The following is a 24127-nucleotide window of genomic DNA, read 5'->3' as shown; positions in this document are numbered from 1 at the left end:
CAGAATAGAAGAGGAAAGAGAGGGGTCTCATGGTTAAGGCTGTTGAATGCTGCCTGGGAGAAGAACTGCCTTCTACCTCTGCTTCTGCTTCTTCTGGATGCTGGGCAAGTCACTTAAACCTAACTTTACGCAGGTGGTCCCTGTGAGTGCCTCATTTTTCTCATGCCTGACCTGAGACTCTGGGCGCTGAGTTGCAGCTTTCTCAGCTACAGCTACAACTGAAGTCAATAGGAGTTGTGCTTTGCATGCAATACTCTGGTTCCAGAGCTTTGCAAACAAAAGGTCATCTGCATTTTTTAGCATGGGCAAAACAATGCATTTTCCCTAACCTCATTCCTGGACAAAGCTGAATCATTTTGGTTGAAATTTTCCAAAAAAAAAAAAAAATTCAGCCTGAAGCAGACACCCAGCATTGGAATCTTCAGCCTAAATGGTTAAAAGCTGGGAAAGGTATTAGCAACTGAAAACAGGATCTTACAATAGGAAGGATCAGACAACCTTAATAACGGGCCGTGCTACCAGTCCCCGCCTGTAATAAATGCCAGCCAGTTCTCAGGAGGCTGAGTCTGTGTGCGCTTGCAAGATCTCCAAGAAAACCCAGGTGCTGCAAGTTGTACTGATGCTCCAGGAGGTGGTACTCTTCCATCTAACCCACAACGGAACAAATGCCAGTGCAGGCTTACGGGGTGTGATGCTGCTGGGGGTAGGTTTTTGGATACGAAACAGGAAGCCTTGGTCACTTACAGTAATTAAAGACCCTCTGGCACTTTGTAAAGGAGGACTGATGTTAAGCTCTGCCGGTCTGGGCTCAGATTTTGCATAACTACCTAAATGTGCTCCCTAAATTCCCCTTGTGGCTTCAACTGGCTACATTATTCTTCCTCGTCCTTGTGCGTCGGATGTCAAACAGCTGTTGTGTTGCATATTGAAGCTGGGTGCATTTCAGAGGTGGTGAAGTCAGTCTTGTGTAAAATACTTTGTGACCATGACAAAAGGCATTCTGGAGATATAAGTCTGTAACAACAATTAGTGGGAAATAGTCGAGATAACACTACCGCCTACAAGCAAATGGAACTCAGTCGAGCCCTAAGAGATTGTGGATGCATTGTTTATATGCCATAAAGGGATGGATGTTGTTGAGAGGCAGGCACAAGATGGGGAACAAGGTTCACATCATGACACAAGCCACACTCTCAGATAATTAATCATGTGTGTAGTTACTCTATACATCTCTGTAGCATGGGGCGAAAGGGTGGCACCTTGCAGTTCAGGACCAGAACATACCAGGAAAAGTGAGCTTAAAAAAATGTCCTCAAAGGTTCATTAAAACAACGTTCTCTTTGGGAACCGGTTGTCTCTGGACTTCTGGAGAGACAGATGGTATTTTTTCTTTGTAGGGTATCAGTTCAAATTCAAAACCACTTACAATGATTTACATGGCCGCAGTTACCACAGTGGATTATGATGTATCTGCCAACTGGTGCCACTTGATATGAAAGCACACTTATCCACTAAGCAGACTCCTCCACCCGAGGCCTGGACTTGCTGTGCAAATGTGTCCTGAGTCTCTCAAAAGGACCCTTAAGGGGTGTACACAGCAGCTGATTGAGACAGCAGAAGCCATGCTGAGCTGGCCTCTGTTGGAAGTCCTTTAGCTTGGAGTTGTGTGACCAGGCTGGTAGAAGCAGATCTCAGCTGGAAGTGGTTCTTCGAGGATCTTGCAGATCATCCCAGAAAACTGTATTTCTGTGGGTTTTTTGTGTTTGTGTTTTGGATTTGTGTGTGTGTGTGTGTGTTTTGCTGAGGCCTCTTTGCTTCAGCGTCTCATGTACAGTTGCAGCAAAAGATAAAACAAAAGGCTGAGCAAAAGGAGGGGGGAGGAGGGCCCCCAGTCTCTCAGAGAGGGCAGGTGAATTCCATACATTGTTTTTGCAGCTGCATGTCAGCTTTAGCTTCCAGACCAGTGCAGTGCAGCTTCTGCTCGGTGCCTCGTGGCCAGATCAACAGGAAAGGAAAGGAGGTTTTGGCATTGGTGAGAATAAATTACCTTGAAGCAAAAAGCTGAAACGTTATGTGACTAAGTGGATTTACCACAATCTACTGCATCTGACAAACCTTCCCCACCTATCCTATCCTTCCCACACAGTATCAACCAGCTATACCTTGCTGTTCAGCCTCCACTACATTCTGCTCCATGCTCTCTTGAGATTTACCTTCACTGCCACCAGCATCTTGTCCTTGGTGGGGCTAAGGTTGTAGCACTCGGCCAAGAACACCTTCCCGAAGGCACCTTCTCCCAGTTCCCTCTTCAGAACGATGTCTCTCCTCTTAATATGCTGAACATCTGCAGAGAATGGGTTGATGGGGAGGGGAGAATGAATCCAGGTTAATGCAGGGAAGGGACAACGAGTTACATTTCTAGTGCTTTACAAGCTCTCTCCCTTTTCACATGCACCCCTACAGAGGATGCAGACTTGCAGAGTGGAGCTAGAGCTGCGCAAAATATCAGCAAGGAAAGCACTTCAAAGTCACTCGGTTTTCGCTAAAACTCACAGCAGGTTTAACAGGAGGTTCCCTAAGGTTCAGGAATCTTTCAGCTGAATCTCCCATGCTGTTTTGGGTCTGTTTGGAACCAAGCTGGACATACGTTCTGGCACCACATTCATTACATGTTTCAGTTTCACATGGTTTTGATGCCAGACCAGGTGAAATCTGAGGGTTTCGAGGGAGTTTTGCATAGAGACTTTGGGTTGGTTTAAACTCCAAAGCTCAAGAGAGATATTTGGGTGCCTGACCCCGGTGGGTCAAAATGAGGGAAATGACCTGGGAGGAGAGAAAGCACTGACTTTGTCGTGAAGTTCTGGGCAGTAAGTGGCAACGGTTTAGCAGCACCCAGCAATGCTACATAATGAAACGCAGGAAGAAGCAAACCAACAAGAATTTAGTGGGGACACTGCGGTTTACGCTCCGTCTGTTTAGGTCTTTATACGTTACCCATTGGTGCAGTATCTCAGGGGCAAATTTCCAAAGGTATTTAGGTGCCTAAAGGTGCAGATAGGCACCTAGCGAGTTCTTTGAAAGAGGCAAGGCAGGTTGGGCATTTAACTCTGGTTGAAATCAATGGGATTTAGGGCCCTAGCCCGTAGGCACTTCTGAAAATCCAATTAGGTACCTAGCTACACCTTTAGACACAGAAATGCCTTTGGAAATCTGCCCCTCAGTGCCTTCTCTTGGGGCAAATGCCCAGGCAGGCTCAATGACCACAGTGTGCCAAGCACTGTTTTCATATCTCACCCAAAAGATGGCCCTTCTAGCCTCTGCACTGCATCATGTATGCGTCCCAGTGCTTCCAAAGGGCTCTTTTATGGCTCCATGGGCCTGAGCAGTGTGGGGCTGGGAGGAAGAGGTGCCCAACCACAGCAGCAGTGTGGAAGCTTTGTGCCCGTGGAGGCCAGGAGCAGATACTGGGGGAGCACATTCCCCAGAGCCAGCTGCTTCACTGAGGCACCGGTGCACCATGGACTCTCCCCAGCTGAGCCCTAGCGTGCCGGAGGCAGAGTGATGGCAGCATTGGTGACCTCTCCCTTGTGCTCATGGACCAAATGTGGCCCCATTACGGCCATCCCCTATATGGTAAAGTGCTCCCTTCTCTCTCCCACAGAGGGGCAGCCATAATGTGACCCTCTGTTTACGGTTTCAGAGTAACAGCCGTGTTAGTCTGTATTCGCAAAAAGAAAAGGAATACTTGTGGCACCTTAGAGACTAACCAATTTATTTGAGCATAAGCTTTCGTGAGCTACAGCTCACTTCATCGGATGCATACTCTGTTTACGTGCTCCCACTTTCTTCCATAGCAAGTTGCTTTTGTATCCTTTCTTCCATTTCCCCTTGCCAAGGTGGCAGGAGGGATCTGTACTCAGTTGGCAGGATTCTCTGGTGCCCAGATTTCATGTTGGGCTGGTCTATCGAGAAGGTAAGACAACACTGAGACAGCAATTGTGGTGGCTGTTCCGAGTCATCTAGAGCATGCCATCAAGAAGGAAAGGTTACAGCCCATTACAAGTGCCCATCCCAAGTGCCATATCAACCCTGACTTAATCCAATACCTATCTGCTTCACAGGGGGACGAACACACCCTGTGATGGCACAGGCACTGCTCAATTTATCAAAAAGCCAATGCACTGGAAGAGGAATGTCCTGATGGCTTCCATACGATTAAACCTGCTAATTAGAAGCTCGCAGGCAGGTCTATAAGCTGCCATCTACAGTCCTCTTGACTGTTTGGGAAGTGAGATATGGACAGATTGCATAAGCAATGGGCCTTGTAATGAACAGCGCCCTACAGAGAATTCTCATTGACCTTTTCATTAATTGTGCACCAGGTAGAAAACTGTTAGTTACCAATATTAATACTATTAGTAACATTAAGGTATAGGATGGTAGCCACATCCCAAACGACTGGTGTGAAATCTCAAATGACAGTCGAAGACAGCAGCTCAGGTATGGGTTTCTTTGGTCTGGCTTAGTTTCAGTGTTTATGGATACCTAGATGAATCTGAAATGTCAGGTGTCTAAGTGTAAAGGGACATACTTGGGTAGGGAGAACCCCTAACCTAAAAACATTTCAAATGGCAATGAGTTAGAGATTCTTTTCTGTCCACCAAGGTATTTCCATGGGGCCCATCACAGTAGTCTACATACTAAGGATTTGGGTATAGTGATAAACCCAGTATTTCAAGTCTTGGTCCACTGTTCAGCAGCCACAAAGAGGGCTAAGGTGAGGCTGTCTCATATTGAGAGCAGTCCACAGATGTTGCGCTAGTACTTTATAAAGAAATACTCATCTGGGAGAATAGCATCCAGGTCTGGTCACCCTATCTGAAGTGAAATTGTTACAGAATCCGATGCAAAAGGCCAGTGTAGATGCTGCATGCTGTGGAGGGGCTCACATGTGAGCAGAGACTGATGGCGTTTGAGGTTATTTAGGCTAGAGGGAAGATAATTAAGAGGTGACATGACTGGAACTGAACCAAATACCCAGCACCAACCTACTGTATCTGTAGAATGAAATGAGTCTGAACTGCTAGACATGGGAAAGTTCAGGTCTGGATTTTGTACCTTCAGGTTCAGAGAGTTCAGACTTGATTTTTGCTCCATTACAAAAATACACATTTTGGATTAAAGATCCGGAGTTTGGAGCAGGGCTCTGGTGTGGGTAATTTAAACTACCAATGGGTTGTTAACATCATAACGTATGTGATATCTCTGAACATGCCAGGAGGACACACTGGAAGTTTCAGGTAAGAGGGAAGATATGTAAGAAGAATTTAAGGAACATAAGAATGGCCATACTGGGTCAAACTGATGATTAATTTAGCCCAGTATTCTGTCTCTGACAGTGGCCAGTGCCAGTTGCTTCAGGGGGATGAACAGAGCAGGGCAATTTTGAGTGATCCATCCCTGTTGTTCAGTCCCAGCTTCCAGCAGTTAGAGGTTTAGAGACACCAGCAGCATTGGGTTGCGTCACTGACCATCTTTGCTAATAGCCATTGATGGATCTATTCTCTATGAACTTTTAAAAACTTAGTTATACTCTAAAGCTTCACAGCATCTCATGGCAATGAGTTCCACCGGCTGACTGTGTGTGCGTTGTGTGAAGAAGTACTTCTTTTTATTTGTTTTAAACCTGCTGCCTATTAATTTCACTGGGTGACCCCTAATTCTTAGGTTATGTGAAGCGATAAATAATACTTTCTTATTCACTTTCTCCACACCATTCATGAATTTATAGATCTCTATATACCCTCTATGTACCCTTTATAGGAACTCTGTATACCCTCTATGCAGGGGACTGGATTAGATGATCTCTCATGGTCCCTTCCAGTCCTACGATTCTATGATTCTATCATATTCCCGCTGAGTCGTCTCTTTTCTAAGTGGAACAGTTCCAGTCTTTTTCATCCCTCCTATATGGAAGCTGTTCAATACTCGTAATCATTTCTGTTGCCCTTCTCTGTACCTTTTCCAATTCTAATATATCTTTCTTGTGATGGGGAAACAAGAATTGCACCCTGTATTCAAGGTGAGGGCGTACCATGGACTCATACCGTGGCCTTGTGATATTTGCTATTATCCCTTTCCTAATGGTTCCTAACATTCTGTTAGGTTTTTTTAAGTGCCATTGCACAGTGAGCAGATATTTTCAGAGAACGAGCTATGAGGACTCCAAGATCTTCTTGAGTGGGAACAGCAAAGTTAGACCCCATCATATTGTATGTAGAACTGGGGTTATTTTTCCCAGTGTGCATTACTTTGCATTTAACACTGAATTTTACCTGCCATTTTATCACCCACTTTAGTGAGATCCCTTTGCCACTCTTCGCACTCAGCTTTGGACTTAACTATCTTGAGTAATTCTGTATCATTTGCAAATTTTGGAACCTCACCGTTCACCCCCATTTCCAGATCATTTATGAATATGATGAGCAGCACATACCTCAGTACAGCTCCTTGGGGGACCCTGCTATTTAGCTCTCTCCACTATGAAAATGGTCAGTTTTCATAGACCATTTATTCCTATCCTTTGTTTCCTATCTTTTAACCAAAAAGAAAAGGAGTACTTGTGGCACCTTAGAGACTAACCAATTTATTTGAGCATGAGCTTTCGTGAGCTACAGCTCACTTCATCGGATGCATGCCGTGGAAACTGCAGCAGACTTTATTTATACACAGAGAATATGAAAAAATACCTCCTCCCACCCCACTGTCCTGCTGGTAATAGCTTATCTAAAGTGATCATCAGGTGGGCCATTTCCAGCACAAATCCAGGTTTTCTCACCCTCCACCCCCCCACACAAATTCACTCTGCCACCTGATGATCACTTTAGATAAGCTATTACCAGCAGGACAGTGGGGTGGGAGGAGGTATTGTTTCATATTCTCTGTGTATAAATAAAGTCTGCTGCAGTTTCCACGGCATGCATCCGATGAAGTGAGCTGTAGCTCACGAAAGCTCATGCTCAAATAAATTGGTTAGTCTCTAAGGTGCCACAAGTACTCCTTTTCTTTTTGCGAATACAGACTAACACGGCTGTTACTCTGAAACCTATCTTTTAACCAGTTACTGATCGATGACAGGACCTTCCCTTTTAACCCATGTCTGCTTACTTTGCTTAAGAGCCATTGGTGAGGGACCTTGTCAAAGGCTTTCTGGAAGTACACTATATCGGACTAGATCACCCTCGTCCACATGGTTGTTGACTTTCTCAAAGAATTCTAACCGGTGAAGCATGATTTACAAAGTCATGTTGACTCTGTCCCCATATGGCTATTCTTATGTTCTTATGAAACAAATCATGTTTATATATATGTCTGATAATTTTGTTCCTTGCAATAGTTTCAACTAATTTGCCCGCTACTGAAGTTAGGCTTACTAACCTGTAATAGACAGGTTTGTCCATGGAGCCTTTTTAAAAAATAGGCATTATATTAGCTACCCCCAAGTCATTTGGTACAAAGGCTGATTTAAGTGATAGGTTACATTCACAGTTAATAGTTCTGCAATTTATATGAGTTCCTTCATAACTCTTGGGTGAATTCCATCTGGTCATGGTGACTTATTACTGTTTAGCTGATCACTTTGTTCGAAGACCTCCTCTATTGACACCTCAATTTGGGATAGTTCCTCAGATTTGTCATCTAAAAAGAATGACTTAGGTGTGGGGATCTGCCCCATATCCTCTGCAGCGAAGACTGAGGCAAAGAATTCATGTATTTTCTCTGCAATGGCCTTGTTTTCCTTAAGTGCTCCTTCAGCAACTCCATCATCCAGTGGCAGGCTGCCAGCTTCTGATGTACTTTAAAAAATTGCTGTTAGTTTTTGTGTCTTTAGCTAATTGCTCCTCATATACTTTCTTGGCCTGTCTATTTATACTTTAATACTTGACTTGCCAGAGTTTATGGTACTTTCTATTTTTCTCACTAGGATTTGACTTCCAATATTTAAAGGATGCCTTTTTGCCTCTAATCACCTCATTTACTCTGCTGTTTAGCCTTTGCAGCATAGTTTGGTCCTCTTTTTATGGGGTATACGTTTAGTTTGAGTCTTTATTATGGTGTTTTTAAATAGTCTCTATGCAGTTTGCAGGCATTTCACCTTTGTGACAGCTCCTTTTAATTTGTTTAATTAGTTTGCCTCAGTTTTCTGTAGTTCCCCTTTTTGAAGTTAAATACTACCATGGTGGCTTTCTTTGGCATTTTCCCCCACACAAGGACATTAAATTTAATTACATTATGGTCACTATTACTGAGCGGTTCAGTTATATTTACCTCTCGGACCAGATCCTGTGCTCCGCTTTGGGCTAAATTAAGAATTGCCTCTCCCCTTATGGCTTGCAGGACTAGCTGCTCCAAGAAGCAGTCATTTGTGGTGTCTAGAAATTTTATCTCTGCATCCTGTCCTAAGGTGACATGTACTAGTCAATATGAGGATAGTTGAAATCTCCCATTATTATTGTGTTTTCTGCCTTTGTAGTCTCTCTAATCTCCCTTAGCATTTCATAATCACTGTCACCATCCTGGTCAACATATTCCTCCTGCTATATTCTTATTGTTCAGGCATGGAGTTTCTATCCATAGCAATTCTATGGTACAGTTCGATTGATTTAAGATTTTTACCTTTATTTGACGCTAGGCTTTCTTTCAAATATAATGCCATCTCCTCCCCAGTGTGACCTATTCTGTCAATCCTATATATTTTGTATCTTGGTATTGCTGTGTCCCTATCCTCATTCCACCAAGTTTCCATGATACCTATTATATCAGTGCCATATTACAGTGAGCCTCTGGAGTAGATGTCCTGTTGAGGTGGTGGTATCAAGTAGTTTTAATGGATTTAATAAAAAATTGAATGGCTCTATAAAATTTAATAAGCTAATAGAGAATCAGTTTTGTGCTTGGGAACAGTTGGCCACCCTTTCTGGGGTTCAGGAAGGAAATGTCTGCTGATCCTGTTTCCCCCGATCCCAGAATGGCCACAGGGAATTTTTCATAGTGGTGTTTTCGGCCCATATGGAGTAATAATAAATAACAGTTTCAAATGCCATAGGACTGAGCTGGTGCAGCTTACGTGAAGTTCTTGGAGACACAAAGGGCTCATGGCTGTGTTTGGTCCTACCTTGCTGTGTCAGCATGGGTTCAAAATATAAAGCAATGAAATTCATCCTGGAATTGAATGACTGGGACCTCGTTCTGCTACCCTTTAATCTGGTCTTCACTACCCCATTTTACACTGTAACTTGTAATTAATAAGGCAGCCAGAGTTGCCACCAAAGACACTATATTGCAAGGAAAACATGGGGGGTTCATCCGAATAAAGCTATTTACCTCCTCCAGGCAAAAGCTATGTGCTGCCTGATAAACAGCTGCTGTTTGCTGTTCCAGGCAGACGTGGTGTACTAAATCTGTTTATCGGTCTCTGCTGGGTTGCGGTCAGCCTTGCTAACAAGGTGTATGCAAATGGCCTTCCTGCAAGCCCTCTTTTTTTTCTTCTCCATATACCGTTAATTTACAAAAGAAAGCTAGTAAGACAATCCAAAAGAAGAATCTAGGCAAGAACCACAATAATAATTGACAGGAAAATAACTGGACTCAACAGCACTATAAGAACTTATTCAAGGCCATGCTGTACCTACAAGGACAGACACTAACACAGAGCACTGAACTAGTTGCCATAATCACAGTAATATCTCATAATTCTGGTCCCACAATTGCTAGGTTGCTATGGTGATAAACGATGTACAAAAAGATAGACAAATGGATAGAGACCCTTCAGTCATATTCTTTGTCCATCAAGAATTAATTTGTAGAAAACATTTTTGCTTCTCCCATTACCATTGTGAATAGTGCAATCGCAAAATGCCCAACAGGAGGTTAGAGGAAGTCTTAGATTTAAAAGTGTTAGAGTTGGGTAAGCAGTAGGAGGTGTGCTCACCATCACAACAGGATTTCCGCTTCCACAAGACGCTAGGCAGAAGGGTAGGGACCTTGGTTCTGCCGTGAGACCTTGTATAACCTCCAACAAACTGTTTGCAAGATGGCTGAAAGAGCATTCAGTCAGAAAAATGACTGTCTACAAATAGCACCTTGTTATGCCCCATCTTTGTTCCCTGAGTCCCTGAGTCGCACCTACTGTTATTCCAGACAAACACATTTGACTCTTATGAGTCCCTCAGAACCAACATAGCTTTTGGGGGGCAAGATGAATTCAGCTCTTCCTCACACATCAGCCTAGCATGTCCTGAAGGGGTCAATCCTGCACCAGCTCTCCAGAGATGGACTAGATGAGCCAAAAGGGCTTTTCCATCTCCAACTCCGACGGCTGATTCTATGATTCTATGCTCCTGTTGCAAAATCTCTATAGCTGGTGACAATATAAGAGGCAGAAAGAGCCCAGCTTGATTTTTTCAGATCCCAAGTGGAGTTTACAGTCTGGTAGGCATAAAAAAAAATATATAACTGAAACAGTTTGATGAGGATAAATCAGAATCTCACATAGTCTCCTTTTCACACAGCCACTTTCCTGATTATTTACATGTTTTCAAATCATTCTTCATTCTCATTATTATTATTTTAATTTCTGTGTGTTTTCCATGCCCCTTAAGATGCCCCCATTTTCCTTTTAAGACCACTCAGCTCCAATGTCCTTCAAGCAAAGGACATTATGGTATGTTGGAAAGTTGATACAGATATTATGGTGATAAGTGTGGCATGCATGTTTAGGATGGTAGGTAGATGGGTGGATAGAATCATAGACACACTAAACAGCTGCTAGGAATAGGCCTCAAACTATATAAGCAGCACAGAAAGTTATCCCTAGGCTACTGGTCTGGGCTGTTTATTCTCACTGGACTGAAACGGATTTGTGTGGCATGCACACCATCCATCTTCAACTCTCATGAAAAGGGGCCTGTTTGCTGGTATGTATTTGCTAACCTATTTTGTACCCTGCAGCTCCCGTTTCATGAATAACATGCAGCTCATTTGGGGAAACACAGAACAAATCTATGGAAATCTCTCCCCTCTCTTTCTTTTCACCTCCCATTGCATATAATTAATTTCTCCTCCTGCTGTGGAGAAGACCTTCTCAAATCCTCCCACTGGCTTCCGCTCTTTCTTCACGTCGCGTTCATGTTCCCTGTCCTTACCTTACAGGCTCTGCCCAGTGCCATCTCAACCCACATCTCTGCTTTCATTTGCCACAATGCACTCCTTCCCATTGGGCCCCCTTTGTACCTCCTCCCCGTCTTGACTTGGTCACTCTATCCTGTCGAAAACTCCCCCTATGCCCTGTTCCTCTCACTGTTCAAAACCCATTTTAAAGCTGACTTCTTGATCTCCTGAGTTCGATCACAAACTCTTTTTGGCAGGGTCCTTGTCTTTTTTATGCACTTCTAAAGTCTGGTTTACACTTCCAGTGCTATATATATATAATACTAATGCGTGACAGTTTTCCCTAAGGATGACTAATTTGCTGCAACACATCATTTATTCTGTGAATGTGGTCTTTTTCTCTGTTCACCAAAAGGTAAAGTTCTCAGAAGTATTCATTATTCACTAATTTCTTCCATGAGTAACTGTGACAATAATTCTTGTGAATCAGCCTTATGTGACTTGCATGCACCGTGACTATTAAAATCAACTATAAAGGTCAGAATTTGCACTACCTCTTGTGTAATTAAGACATGTAACTAGCCAGGGGAGTTCATTTCAAATTGTACAAGCGTCCATCAACTGCGCTGATGAGTTACCCAAGATACTTGAACCAACAAAAGCATGTGGTAGGACAGGATCAAAAAGCCTCACAGTTGGCAGTCTGTTAAATCACTCTCTAACTTGGGCTTTTTTCTTAATGAAAAAAGGTTACTCATTTGCTAACTGCATGTGGTCTGATTCTCCACTCACATTGGTGTAAATCCGTAGTAACTCTGCTGAAATCAATGGAGCAAAATGGTGTCAACTGGCATAAAGCTGATGTAAGTGAGAGGAGAATCAGGTCCATATTGTCTATGATGGAGAAACACACACGCTGTTCCCTCTGGTCCAGAAGGATAATAAATAGGCTGCATTCCTCTTCTGGTGGTACAATACATAGCCTGGCCACTGACTGCCTTTTGGAGGAGGTTCTACATCTGCTTCTTGACAGCTCTTCCCTGTGCCTGATCCCTTACTCTTTGCTGAGATCCTACATTAGAGTTTGTCCAAATACCATTCAGGGGTGTGTCATGTCTTGCTGGAGTTCATGTCTAAAATAGTGATGGACAATAATAATCAAAAGGTCAGAGACTCGGTTCAGAACAGCACCAAAAAGATGCAGTTTGTACCCCAACCTTGGGTAACTCTCTTGAGCCTGCAAAACTGGGTTGGAACTCTCCCGTAAATAGACTTTCTGAGCTCTAGAAACCACATGTATCAAAGCCCTTTTTACTCCCTCCTTTCTCAGTCACTATGGATAACACCACCGTCATCTTTGTAACCTGGACATCATTTTTCACTCAGCCCTCTCTCTACAGCCTCTCATCCAGGCTGTGTCTAAATCTTGCATGACTTCTCTAAGATACAGCCTTATCTATCCATCTGCCTAGCTAACACTCTAATCCAAGCTTTTATCATCTCGCGGCTCGATCACTGCAATCTTCTTCTCTGGCCTGGACAAAGGCCATCTTGTGCTCTCACCTCCAAAGGGCTGCTGCAAAAATCATTTTCCTAGCTTGTCAATTTGGTCCTGACACCCACTCGCTGCATCCCTCTACTAGCTCCCCTGTCTTCATTGCATCAAACATAAGTGCCTTGTCTTCACTTTCAAGGCCCTTCACAGCCCGTCCCCATGAGACCTATCATCTCTCCCACATTATCAAAAATTTGACTCCCATTTCCAATCAGGCAATGGTGCAACCCTTCATCACCTATTTGTTAATTTTTCAAACAAGCACCTTCATGCTTTCTTCTATGCTGCCCCCTATACTTGAGAGGGGCTCCCAAGGCAAAACCCACAATGCAAACTCATTGTCCTCCTTTAAAGTCCTCTCTAAAACGCCTTTGCCACCAGGCCTATACAAGCCTTGACAACAGTTAAGAAGCTGGTGTGCTGAGACCACTGCCTGTCATACTGACCCACACTGTTTTATTGTTTCTTTGTATTCCTCCACTTGTCGTCTATTGTCTTACACAGATTGTAAAGTCTTTTGCAGAAACTGTCTCTGTTCTGAGTTTGTACAGAACAAATGCACAATGGGTTCCTAGTCCATACCTGGAACTCTTAGATACTACTGCAGTAGGCTCCCCCTCGATTTATTTACACCTATCGTGCTTGACTGAAAAGATGTGCCAGTAAAATCAGTCTCCAGAGAGGATGAGAACAGAGGGAGCAATTTTGCAACTTGAGATGGTTCTCTGAGAACACCATGTCTCCACCACCTCTGGAGACGCCTCTGAGGCCCTGGAGCCAAAGCATCTCATCTGAGCTCTGCTGTCACGATAACACACAGGGCGAGAGGCTGACTCTAAAGCAGCCAGATTGAAAACCAATATCTTGATTTGTACCCGAAAGGAGATGAAAGCCAGTGCGGTGCATAAAGCGCAGCTGAAAAAGTTTAAACCCAAAATGAAACCCCCATTTTCATTAAGAACAGTTAAAAAAAATTATTTGAAGAGAATATTTCTGTTTATCTTACAGCAAGGCCCAGCTTCTTTTTCTGAAGAAAAAAAAAAAGCACAAGTGGCGCATATTAAAAATTAAATAGATTCCCAACCCTTCACATCCATTCCAGAACAATACATGCCATACTTGTGAACAGGACCTGCCTGCTAATGATCTTATAAAAGGAAATAGCATAAAGTAACCTAGGGTTCGATTCTCAGTTGAAATCTGTAATTATTTGCAGCACTCTGCAAGATCTCCTCCCTACCTGGGGAATTCCAGAAAGAAAAGAAAACAATGTAGCCACGTCAAACCGAGGATTCCTGTTGATCATCAACCGCAGATTTTGCCAGCGACTGTAGTAATAAATAATGGAGGCCTCCAACCCTGGTGTGCATCCGGATTCTTGCACAGTGGCAAATTCCCATCATTAAAAAGCAAATTTTCCTCCGCAGTCAGACGTGTAACTTGGCAGAATTGTTTCAACAAAAGATCACCTGCCACACCCACACCTTTTCTGATTATTGTCCCTGACATCAGCGGATGGTAAAATCACACATATGCCTCGTCTGTGCTCAGAAGTTAATGGCCGAAACATTATCACTGAGGAGAACACGTCAAACTTGAGGGGCAGAAAAAGTCCATTTTGTTCAACATGGTTGCCCATCCCAACCTGGTTTGGGTTGATCTGAATGCCACATCCCTGCCTTTCCCCGCAGCTCCCTTTCCCCACCCCTTCCTTCCCAAGGAACAAATCTAGATCTCTCTCTTTAGACTGCAGTTCTGCTTGTTGCCACTGCAACAGGGCCCATGGATACCACTGCTGCTGAAATTATTGTCCCACGTTTTCCTCTTGCCTTGGCCAAAGCCACTGCTTTCCCTGTGCCCTCCCAGAAACTCGGCTCTCTAGACTCCATCATGATGTCAGCCTTTCATCCACATGAAACAGCACGGCCAGCTGACCCCCACTTACAAACACGTCCATTGGCACCAGTCATTTCAAGAACCACTATAAAACCGCCCTTGTTTTTAAAACCTTGCTCCTGCTACGCTCCTGCTTCCGTCTTGCTCGCCCCTCATGGCTCCCTCTGCTTGCCTAGCCCTAGACTCTTCCCTGCCACATCACACAAGCTTGTCCCTGCAAGATCGCTCTCCCCTGCAGCTCCTTGTGACTAAAAACGTCGCTAAACCCCAAGTGGATTGCCAGAGCACTTGTGATCCGACCTGAGCCTTGCCAAAGCCACAGGCAACAGACATAAAAACAGGACAAAGGTTTCCATAGATCTCTCCACCTCCACAAATAGTGCCCTCCTGAAACAAGACTCCGAAGTCCAGCCTGCCTGCTGAGCTTCATGTATTCCCACAATCTATTTCCACATATATCCAACGGATATATCACAGAGCACCACAGACATCTTCAACTTCTTTGCCTCTGCTGAGGTGATGCTTTGGGATCCTATCCCAAAGTGTGCGCAGCTTTTGGCGCACCAGGGGTTAACGACGTGGCAGGGGATCATATGGGCAAGAAGCCAAACCCCTGCAGGAGATGGAGTGGGATCAGGGCTGAGGAAGAGGAGGGTACTGAGCTGCAGAGACCTTCGTGCTGGTCCAAAGTCCGGGAGCTACCCCACGAGGTACCGTAAATGGGATCGAATGTGAAGTGGCAGTCACTCCTTGACTCCCCAGTGTGTTCCAGCGGCTCTTGGAAGTGGGAATGGGGATTCCTGGCAGGGGCGGGAGGAAAAGGGAATCAGAGAGAGGACAAGAGGCTTTCTGGTGAGCGTGTTTTCTTTCCACCAGCCAGGCCCCTGAGTCCCCTGCTGCCAAAGCACTCAGAATAAAACATTAATTCAATACCACACATTTAATTACACATTATTTGAAAGTGAATTTATTTGAATTGAGGAAAATAGTCTTCAGAGAGCGTCTGCCTCCCTCAGACTCGTCAGTCTGGGAGGAGGGGGCTCAGAGAGGAGAAACAGTTTGCTTTACATCAGCTGCAATTGCCATTCAGTTCAACCGTCCCAAAAGGGGCGATTTTAAAGAGATAGAGTTGCTTTTCACAGGAACTTTACTAGTTGATTTGATTTTCCAGCCAGTTTTCACTTGACTGGAAAGTGCTGCTGCAGACAGATCCCACTTGCGATTTTTCTGGATTGTTAGTGGCGGAAGGGGGAGGGGGAAGGCTCCCTCAGGGGCCCTGCAGTAGTCAGATTTCAGACTTAGTGCTTTAACAATGCAGTAATCAGACACTTAACGGCATCCTATTGCCGAGATGGATAATCCCGATAAATCTGGGAGCAACCAGGAGGCCGCTTTATGCAGCAGGCTCAAAGCTTCTGGGACGTCCCTTTGCCCGCTCTCCCCAGGAACATGGATTGCATTACCTTCTGGCACTGAGGTTTTCCATGCTCTCTTTGCCTTCCCCCTCCCCAGCACCCCAAAACTTCAACCACTCCAGCACTTTACGTTTCCAGTAATGAAAGCACCATATAATTCTGGCAGGTAGACACTATGCTGCTGGCTGCTACAGATAGACCCTTAGACTATACAGATAGACTGGCCCTCCCAGAATACAGGTACTAAGACTTACTGTTGCCCTGAGAAGAATTCTCTTGGGAAAACCATTCATCTTTAGCCACACGGGGACAGTGACTATCCCAGGCTTTATTCCAATGGTGGATGGTGCACATACCCTCTCACAGCCTCTTCTGAATGACACAGAGAGGCACACAGGTACCATAACGCCATAGCAGAGCTCCTGGTACTTGGATCCTTGGTGGGAGTGGGACTGGCTTTTGAAAAATCCAACCTGAGACTTCTCCTTTAGCAACAGCTAAAGTTTGGCTTCTCTAGCTCCCCCCGGCATGAGTTTCACTCAGGACTGGATTATGCAGTGCACATCACGACTCGGGGCCCCAACTGGTCACACCCCTGACCTTGTTCCTGTATGCGACCCTGCTCTGGAGTCAGCAGCAGAGGCCGGGGCTCCCAACATCCTTCCAGGAGTCTGCCCCACCCTTGTCCCTGGACCATGCCATGGCCTCAATCCACAGTTGGCATGTCAATGATATGGGCCCCCCCATTCCAGACTTAGGGGCTGCAGCAAGTACCAGCAGCAGGGGGTCCCCCCAGTACTTACCCCAGCAGCTAGGATTTATCTGCTTGGATGGGTGGGATGGACAGATCCATTGTACTCTTCTGTAGGACAAAGTATCCTCTGCTGGCGTAGTGTTGGCAGCCCCTGCCCTGGGCAATGGGTCTTGGAGTTAACATCCCATTGAGATGCATGGGGCAGTTCATCCCTCTCAGGGCTATTGCTTCAGGCTGTCTGCAGACTCAGGCAGACATCTCTGCATACGTTACACATTTTCAAACTTTTCCTTGTAACTATGGTGGCTCAAATCACACATTTTTTAAAAATGAAAGCTAAGAGTCCAGTTCAATCCCTGACTCCAGAAACGGGGGTCCTAAAAATGGGCCTAGAGTGCTTATGCCTTAATCTGGCCCTACTTTCCCTGATCTTCCTGGTGACTTCTGCTCTCAGTCTGCCAGCACCATTTGGAGCCCAAGAGCACATCACGCAGCACGACTTCCCAGAGACACTCAATAGTGTAGCGGGGGGCTGCTAAGCAGGGCTTGCTGTATCCATGCTGCTGACTGCATGATGGAATCCATAGGCAAAAGGATAACTGGAAGGTGGGTGACGATTCGGAGCGAGGTGGGAATCTAGCCAAGTTGTGTGGTCTGGAGGTGACTGAACACAGACTTGTTCATCTCACAGATTATAAACAGGGTGAGTGAAAGGGCTTTGGGTAGAACAAGAAACAACTGAACTTTGGCCAAAACTCAAATAAACTTCAAACTTTTTAGAAGGTCAACATTTTTGGCTAATTTTTTTTAAAAACTACATTTTACTTTCACTGCTCCCTCCACACTTCCTGGTGCCTTCCAGAGGTGGAAGTGCCGGAAAACCATGCAAAAACCTGTTCTCCCAGAATTCCTGGCCTGACCTGAAGCAGGAAGCAGCGACAATCTGGTGAGAGAAAGCTTGTTCTTTTGAGCTTTCCAGACACAGTTCTACACAGTTCAGAGATGCCTCAGATTCTTGTATGGCTCATTGTGACCACAAATTATAAGGACAAGTCTTGACAGAACCTAGTATTTTCCACTACGGGCTCTTGGGGGTTTCTGAGTACCTGTCTCCTTCTCCTTCTCCATGCCGGGCTATTTTCCTACAGAAAGCTTGCTCTAGCTGGTGCTAAAGGAGCAACTAACCCAGCCAAGCTCATGGAACAAGAAAATTCCAGAAATGAAGCCATATGGAGTGAAAACATGAGGTGCTGAAAGACAGATCTCAGGCTCATGTTATGGTTTCATTAGAATGTCTCTCCCTCTGATTTGCCCAATTTCCATCTCTCTCCTTCTCTTCCCTACCCCCCTTATCCCTGCTCTCAAGCAGTTGATACTGGAGGCATACTCTAGTCTAGGGCCTGATGAGGTGTCCTTTCGGACTCATGTTTTTCTTATGTCCCAAACAGGCCTGTCTCCTTCTTTCTCTCTGTCTGAGGTTTCCTTGGCTTCCTTCATACTTGGGTCAACAACACCCCAATCCCTTTCATCTCAGCCACTCTTCTTGCTGCAAGAAGCCCCCCAAAGGAGGAGTAGCGTGAGAAATTTCCTCCTGCCTTTGCGGCACAATGGTCTAAAATTGCTGTGGCTTGGCTATTTCAGGGACAGTTATTAGGCTGCAAATTTTACTGGGACGAATAGGGAGAGATGTGATGGGGCTAGCAGCTGCTTCTCACTTAGCCATGCGGATCTGGGACTAGCTTGAGGACTCTCCCTCCACCCCCAACTCGAAGAGCTGTCAAAGGCTGGGGAAGAGAGAGGTGCCCCCACTTGCCAAAATCACCCCCCCCCCGGCAGAGGTGTACCCTGTAGAACCTCAACAAGTTCTGTCTGGAAAAGGCCTCAGACATGTGGATGGCCACTGATCTACTGCTATGCCTGGAGAACTATTTAAGGAATCACACAATCTTCTTGGGCCCCGTCCTTCCTTTCCCTACCCATTTGTATTTTTTGTATTCACCTCTAATGTCCCACTTTTATTTAGACTGCATGTGGGGACCTGCCCTGCTCTTGGTCTGTGAGGCTCCCAGCACACTTTGGAATGCTGGATAAAAAAAAATAGATCTATGGGCTGACTCTGTTTTCCATCACTGGTGGCTCTTGTTTCACCAGAACCACCCTGCAGAGCCCAAATTTTCAGAGAGAAATATCACTTTCATTGCAAGAAAACAACAACTTATTCTTTCTATCATCTGCACCATGGAAACTGCCCTTTTGGTTCTTCTTAAACTCCAGGGCAAGAATGAAGAACATATTCTGTATTGTTGGTGACCCCGCGGGACACAATGAATTACAGCGGGTGAGACTAAATGGGCTGTGAGTGTGATGAGTGGATGTTAAGTGGGTATTGTGGACATGTGCCGTGGAGGACACGGGGGGAGAATCTAATCAGACCTTCAGCTGAAAGGTCTACAGTAAGGACAGTGTTAACGGAAAGAAGAACGGTGAGTCCTTGTGGGGCAAGTTTTGCCGTGAGCTAAAACAGGGAAGGAGCTGAAGAGACATAAAAGGGATCCCATGCACCAGAAAGTACTTCATTGTAGCCTGCAGAAGCTGGTGATGCCAATTTTTAGATTAATGTGTGAGAGCTACCCCTTTAACTGGTGTTAAGAAGCCAACCATGGGCTGCATACTGTAGAAACGGGCCCACCACAATCTCATTTGTTGCCCTTCCTCATCAGTCAGGGACCAATCTCATTTAAGTTGCTTGGACAGGAGTTTACATGCTATCTGTTTTCTCACAATGTTTGAACTGAAGTCCTAGGAACAGTAAATCAGGGGCCGATTTTTGCTAATCTAATCTCATGCTCTACCTGCCTATGCTATGTTCATCACTACAGTATAAGTCAATGACCCTGATTTTTACTCCTATTATACTCTTACGTCATGGGTTCTGTCCTGGGAAGAGGTTCAGAGGGGCAGAGAGTCTCAGGTTATCTGAACTGCTTCACTCATCCTTTCATGGTATCCTCTCTCTTGCCCACATCGCATCCTCTGAGACAAAAACCTCCTTCCTGTAGGACTATTCTCAGAGTGGCACACAGTATTCAGACGGAGTCCAAGAAGTACCTTACTCCCTCCCAGTACCTCCTTTTTCCCAACACAGCCCAGTATCCAGTTTGCCACTGTGCACACTTGGAGATCTTACCACAGAGTTAGCATTGGTGAAACATCAATAAAGCCAATGGAATTATGGCAGGGATGAATCTGGCCCCTTGCTATCAGTATCCTCCATGCAAAACATGAATACTGCTTATGAACAACAGAGGTGCTTAAATGAGCCCTGGGATATTACACTTTTGACCTCTTTCCAGCTGGAATAGTTTCCAGCAATGGCTCAGTTTTGTCTCTTGCTCTTAAGCCAGCTTTCTATCCAGCCTCCTATTTTAAAATCCTACTCTAAGACTCCTAACCTCAACCATCAATCTCTGATGTGGAACCCTGTCAAATACTTGCTGAAAATCTAAGTATACTACATCCACTAAATTTCCCTTATCTATCATGGCAGTTAGATCCTCAGAGAATGCCTGCAGACTAGTTAAGCATGATCTCCCAGCACTCCAACTCATGCTAGTCTGGCCTTCACAGCAATGTGTTTTTCCAACACGTCCTTTAAGATGATTTCCAAGAGTTTCTGCAGAATACGTTCAGCTCACTGGTGTTAAGACAAACAAGGAGGCACTATGTTTGCCACCTTCCAATCCTGGCGAATCTGTCCCAAATCCAATGAGCTTTTAAAAACATCAGTTAGAGGTTCAGTTATTTCCGTGTTCACTTATGAGTGCGTGTGTTATCGGATCCTGTTGTCTAAACAGTATATTCCCTTGTCCAGTGCTTATGAGAAATGGCTCCTCAATTTGGGCAGCCCTTTCCCTTCATCCTCTGTAAAGATGAATGCTATTTTGGTAAATGAAAACTGTTTGACAATGCTTCTTTTTCTTTATCACTGATATAAGTTCTCCACTGTCCTCACTGCTGATATAAGCTCTCTATTCTCCGCAACTCCAAGATAAATTCTCCTCCTCACCAACTTCCCAAAGGGTTCTTTGTCTCTCACAGCTATATTTGTGAACAAGGTATTGCTGTTTGAAATGCTTCCTGAACTGTCTTGCATGCTGCTTCTGCCTGGTCCTCCATTTTCTCCTCTTTCCACTGCCTCTTTGTTTGGCTAACTCCCAGTCTTCCTCCCACACAGTTTCACTGTGTATTTCATCAGTGCCCTCTCTTGATCTCTTTATCTCCCTGCTTAGCTAGGCTGGTTTTTGTCAGCCCTTTCAGCTCTTTTTATTTTACTGGAATGAATTTTGAGTGCAGCCTTCCCAACTGTATCTTAAATACTTCCCACTCCCCCACTGTGGATTTCCCAGGCAGCATTGAATTCCAGCCAGTTTTCTTTAACTCATTTTGCATTCCTCTAAAGTCTGCTTTCCTAAAGGCCAGTGTTTTTGTGTGGCTGCCCTTTCTGCAGACCCTCCTCAGCATTTCAGTCCTGAGGAGAATATAATCATTGGTGCCTAGCTACTCTTCTATTTCAATTGCATTTATCATAGCTGGTGAATTTCCCTTAAACTGCTATTCCCTCTCCCCCGTAACATTCTTTCCCCTTTGCTGAAATGTTTGTGCATGGAAGGAAGCTTTTACCTTTACCTTCAGCTGCCTGCTCCAGTCCAGTTTCTGCACTTACGGTAGAATCAACTGTTTGTGACATTACCTTCATTTATTATTTACGTGCCATCAACCCTGCGCCAGGCGCTTTATAAACAAGGATAAACATCTCAAGAAAATCTGCCGGGCAGCCACAAACTCTGACCTGTGGCCTCTCCAAGTGAATCAAGAAAGAGGAGGAAAGAAAAGACAGTTACCTGTTTCACAACTGATGTTCTTCAAGATATGCTGCTCATATGCATATGCTCATCACATGCACTGGTGCCGGAAGTTTTTCCCTCAGTGGTATCCATGGGGGACCGGCTCTGGTGCCTCTGGAGTGGTGCCCATATGGCACGGTATAAGGGGCGCCGCCGGCTTCCCCCCACCCTCAGTTCCTTCTTGCCGGAAACTCCGACAGTGGGGAAGGAGGGTGGGTCATGGAATGGACATGAGCAACACATCTTGAAGAACACCAGTTACAAAACAGGTAATTGTCTTTTCTTCTTCGAGTGCTTGCTCATGTCCATTTCACATTAGGTGACTCCCAAGCAGTACCACCAGAGGCGGGTAGGAGTTCATGGATGTGTCGATTGCAACACAGCTCTGCCGAATCCAGCGTTATCTCTGGCCTGCTAGGTGATGGCGTCATGCATCGTGAACCTGCGTACTGATGACCATGTGGCGGCCCTGCAGATGTCCTGGATAGGGATGTGTGCTAGGAAGGCCGCCAAGGATGCTTGTGCCCTGCTTGAGTGGGCCTTTAGAATAGGTGGCGGCTTAGTCCATGCCAATTCATAACAGGTCAGGATGCATGATGTGATCCGGTTAGAGATCCTCTGTGAGGACACTGGTAGGCCTTTCATCCTGTCTGCGGTTGCAATAAACAGTTGGGTCAACTTACGGAAGGTCTTGGTGTGCTCCAGGCTAGGCCGCACCGGACATCCAAAGTATGCAGACGCCTCTCCTCCACAGTTGAGTGTCGCTTTGGACAGAGAACCGGGAGAAAGATATCCTGGTTTATGTGGAAGTGGGACACCACCTTGGGCAGGAACGTCAGGTGGGGTCGCATCTGGACTTTGTCCTTGTAGAAAACTGTGTTAGTGGGCTCCGAAGTCAGGGCTTTAATCTCGGAGACTTGCCTCGCTGAGATAATGGCTACAAGGAAAGCTACTTTCCATGACAGATGTCAAAGGGAGCAGGAGGCCAGTGGCTCAAAGGGAGGCCCAGTGAGCCTTGAGAGGATGAGGCTGAAGTCCCATTGTGGAATGGGTCCTGGACAGGTGGGAAGAGCCGCTCTAGTCCTTTCAGAAACCGGATGGATTATGTCATGTGAAAACACTGATTTGCCCTGGACCTGCTGGTGGAAAGCCAATATGGCTGCCAAATGCACCTTGATGGAGGAAAGCGTGAGACCTTGTTGCTTAAGGTGGAGCAGGACTGCACAGACGACAGTGCTGGGGAGATGCCACGCTCCTCCACCCTGCAGGAGAATCGCTTCCACTTTGCCAGGTAAGTCGTTCTGGTGGAGAGCTTTCTGCTTTCCAAGAGGACCTGCTGTACCTGGCTGGAGCAGGCCCTTTCCTCCAGGTTCAGCCACTCAGCAAAACCAACCCGTGAAGTGTAAGGTGGGTAGATTCAGGTGCAGGAGCTGCCCATGGGTCTTGCGAGAGGAGATCCGGACAGCTGGGCAGTGGCCATGGGTGCGCCATGGTCAGGTTCATGAGCATGCCGAACCAGTGCTGGTGACGCCACACCGGGGCAATTATGATGACCCTTGCCTTGTCTCTTTTGACTTTTGCCTGGACCCTGCTGACCAGCGGAATTGGCGGGAATGCGTACATCAGATCCCCCTCCCACGACAGAAGGAAGGCATCGGAGAGGGAGTCCCTGCCTAGGCCCTGCAGAGAGCAGAAGTGCTGGCATTTCCTTTTCTGTCTGGTGGCAAACAGGTCCACTCGGGGAGCTCCCCACCTTCGGAAGAGTACCTGGACGACCTCCGGGTGGAGGACCTACTGAGGTGATCTGCCAGCGCATTCTGGACGCCGGGGAGGTGTGACGCCTCCAGGTTGATGCCGTGCTGGATGCAAAAGTCCCACAAATGGAGCGCTTCCTGACAGAGGGCCGATGAGCGAGCTCCCCCTTGCCTGTTGATGTAAAACATTGAGGCTGTGTTGTCCTTGAGTATCTGTATGCTTTAACAGCAGAGGTGTGGCAGGAAGACTCTGCAGGATAGGCGGTCTGCCCTGAGCTCCCTGACGTTTATGTGCAATGTCAGCTCCTCTGGAGACCATGTCCCTTGGGTCCGCAACGTGCAGAGAGATGCTTGCCAACTGAGGTCGGAGGCATCCGGTATCAGAGATACCGAGGGTTGGGTACTCTCAAACTGAACTCCTTCCAGGACAGTCCCCGGATTGGACCACCACCGCAGGGAGATAAATGCCTTCGGTGGAATCGTGATGATCTTGTCCAGATGGTCTCTGGACGGGTATAGACTGTTGACAGCCACTATTGGAGGGGTCGCAGCCTGAGCATCGCATGGTGGATGACGCAAGGGCACGCTGCCATGTGGCCCAACAGCCTGAGGCAGACCCGGGCCATGGTGAGGGGATATGTAGAGATGCTGGCAATGAGACTCACCATTGTCTCGAATCT

General features: G+C 45.8%; 1 protein-coding gene across 4 annotated transcripts in view; it reads right to left on the bottom strand.

Annotated features, from left to right (window-relative positions):
- The window catches only part of NTRK3 (neurotrophic receptor tyrosine kinase 3), a 455727-nt gene that overhangs the window by 50805 nt on the left and 380795 nt on the right, over window positions 1–24127 (bottom strand). For all 4 annotated transcript variants that reach the window (XM_073304182.1, XM_073304180.2, XM_073304181.1 and 1 more), the window contains exon 13: window positions 2214–2344. In XM_073304182.1, coding sequence (XP_073160283.1) covers window positions 2214–2344 — 131 coding nt within the window. The remainder of the gene's footprint in view (window positions 1–2213; window positions 2345–24127) is intronic.

This window comes from Lepidochelys kempii, chromosome 10 (assembly GCF_965140285.1).
Source record: "Lepidochelys kempii isolate rLepKem1 chromosome 10, rLepKem1.hap1, whole genome shotgun sequence".
In the NCBI taxonomy this organism is placed as follows: Eukaryota; Metazoa; Chordata; order Testudines; family Cheloniidae; genus Lepidochelys; species Lepidochelys kempii.
The sequence above is the reverse complement of the archived record's forward strand: the minus strand, read 5'-3'. Positions and strand labels throughout refer to the sequence as shown.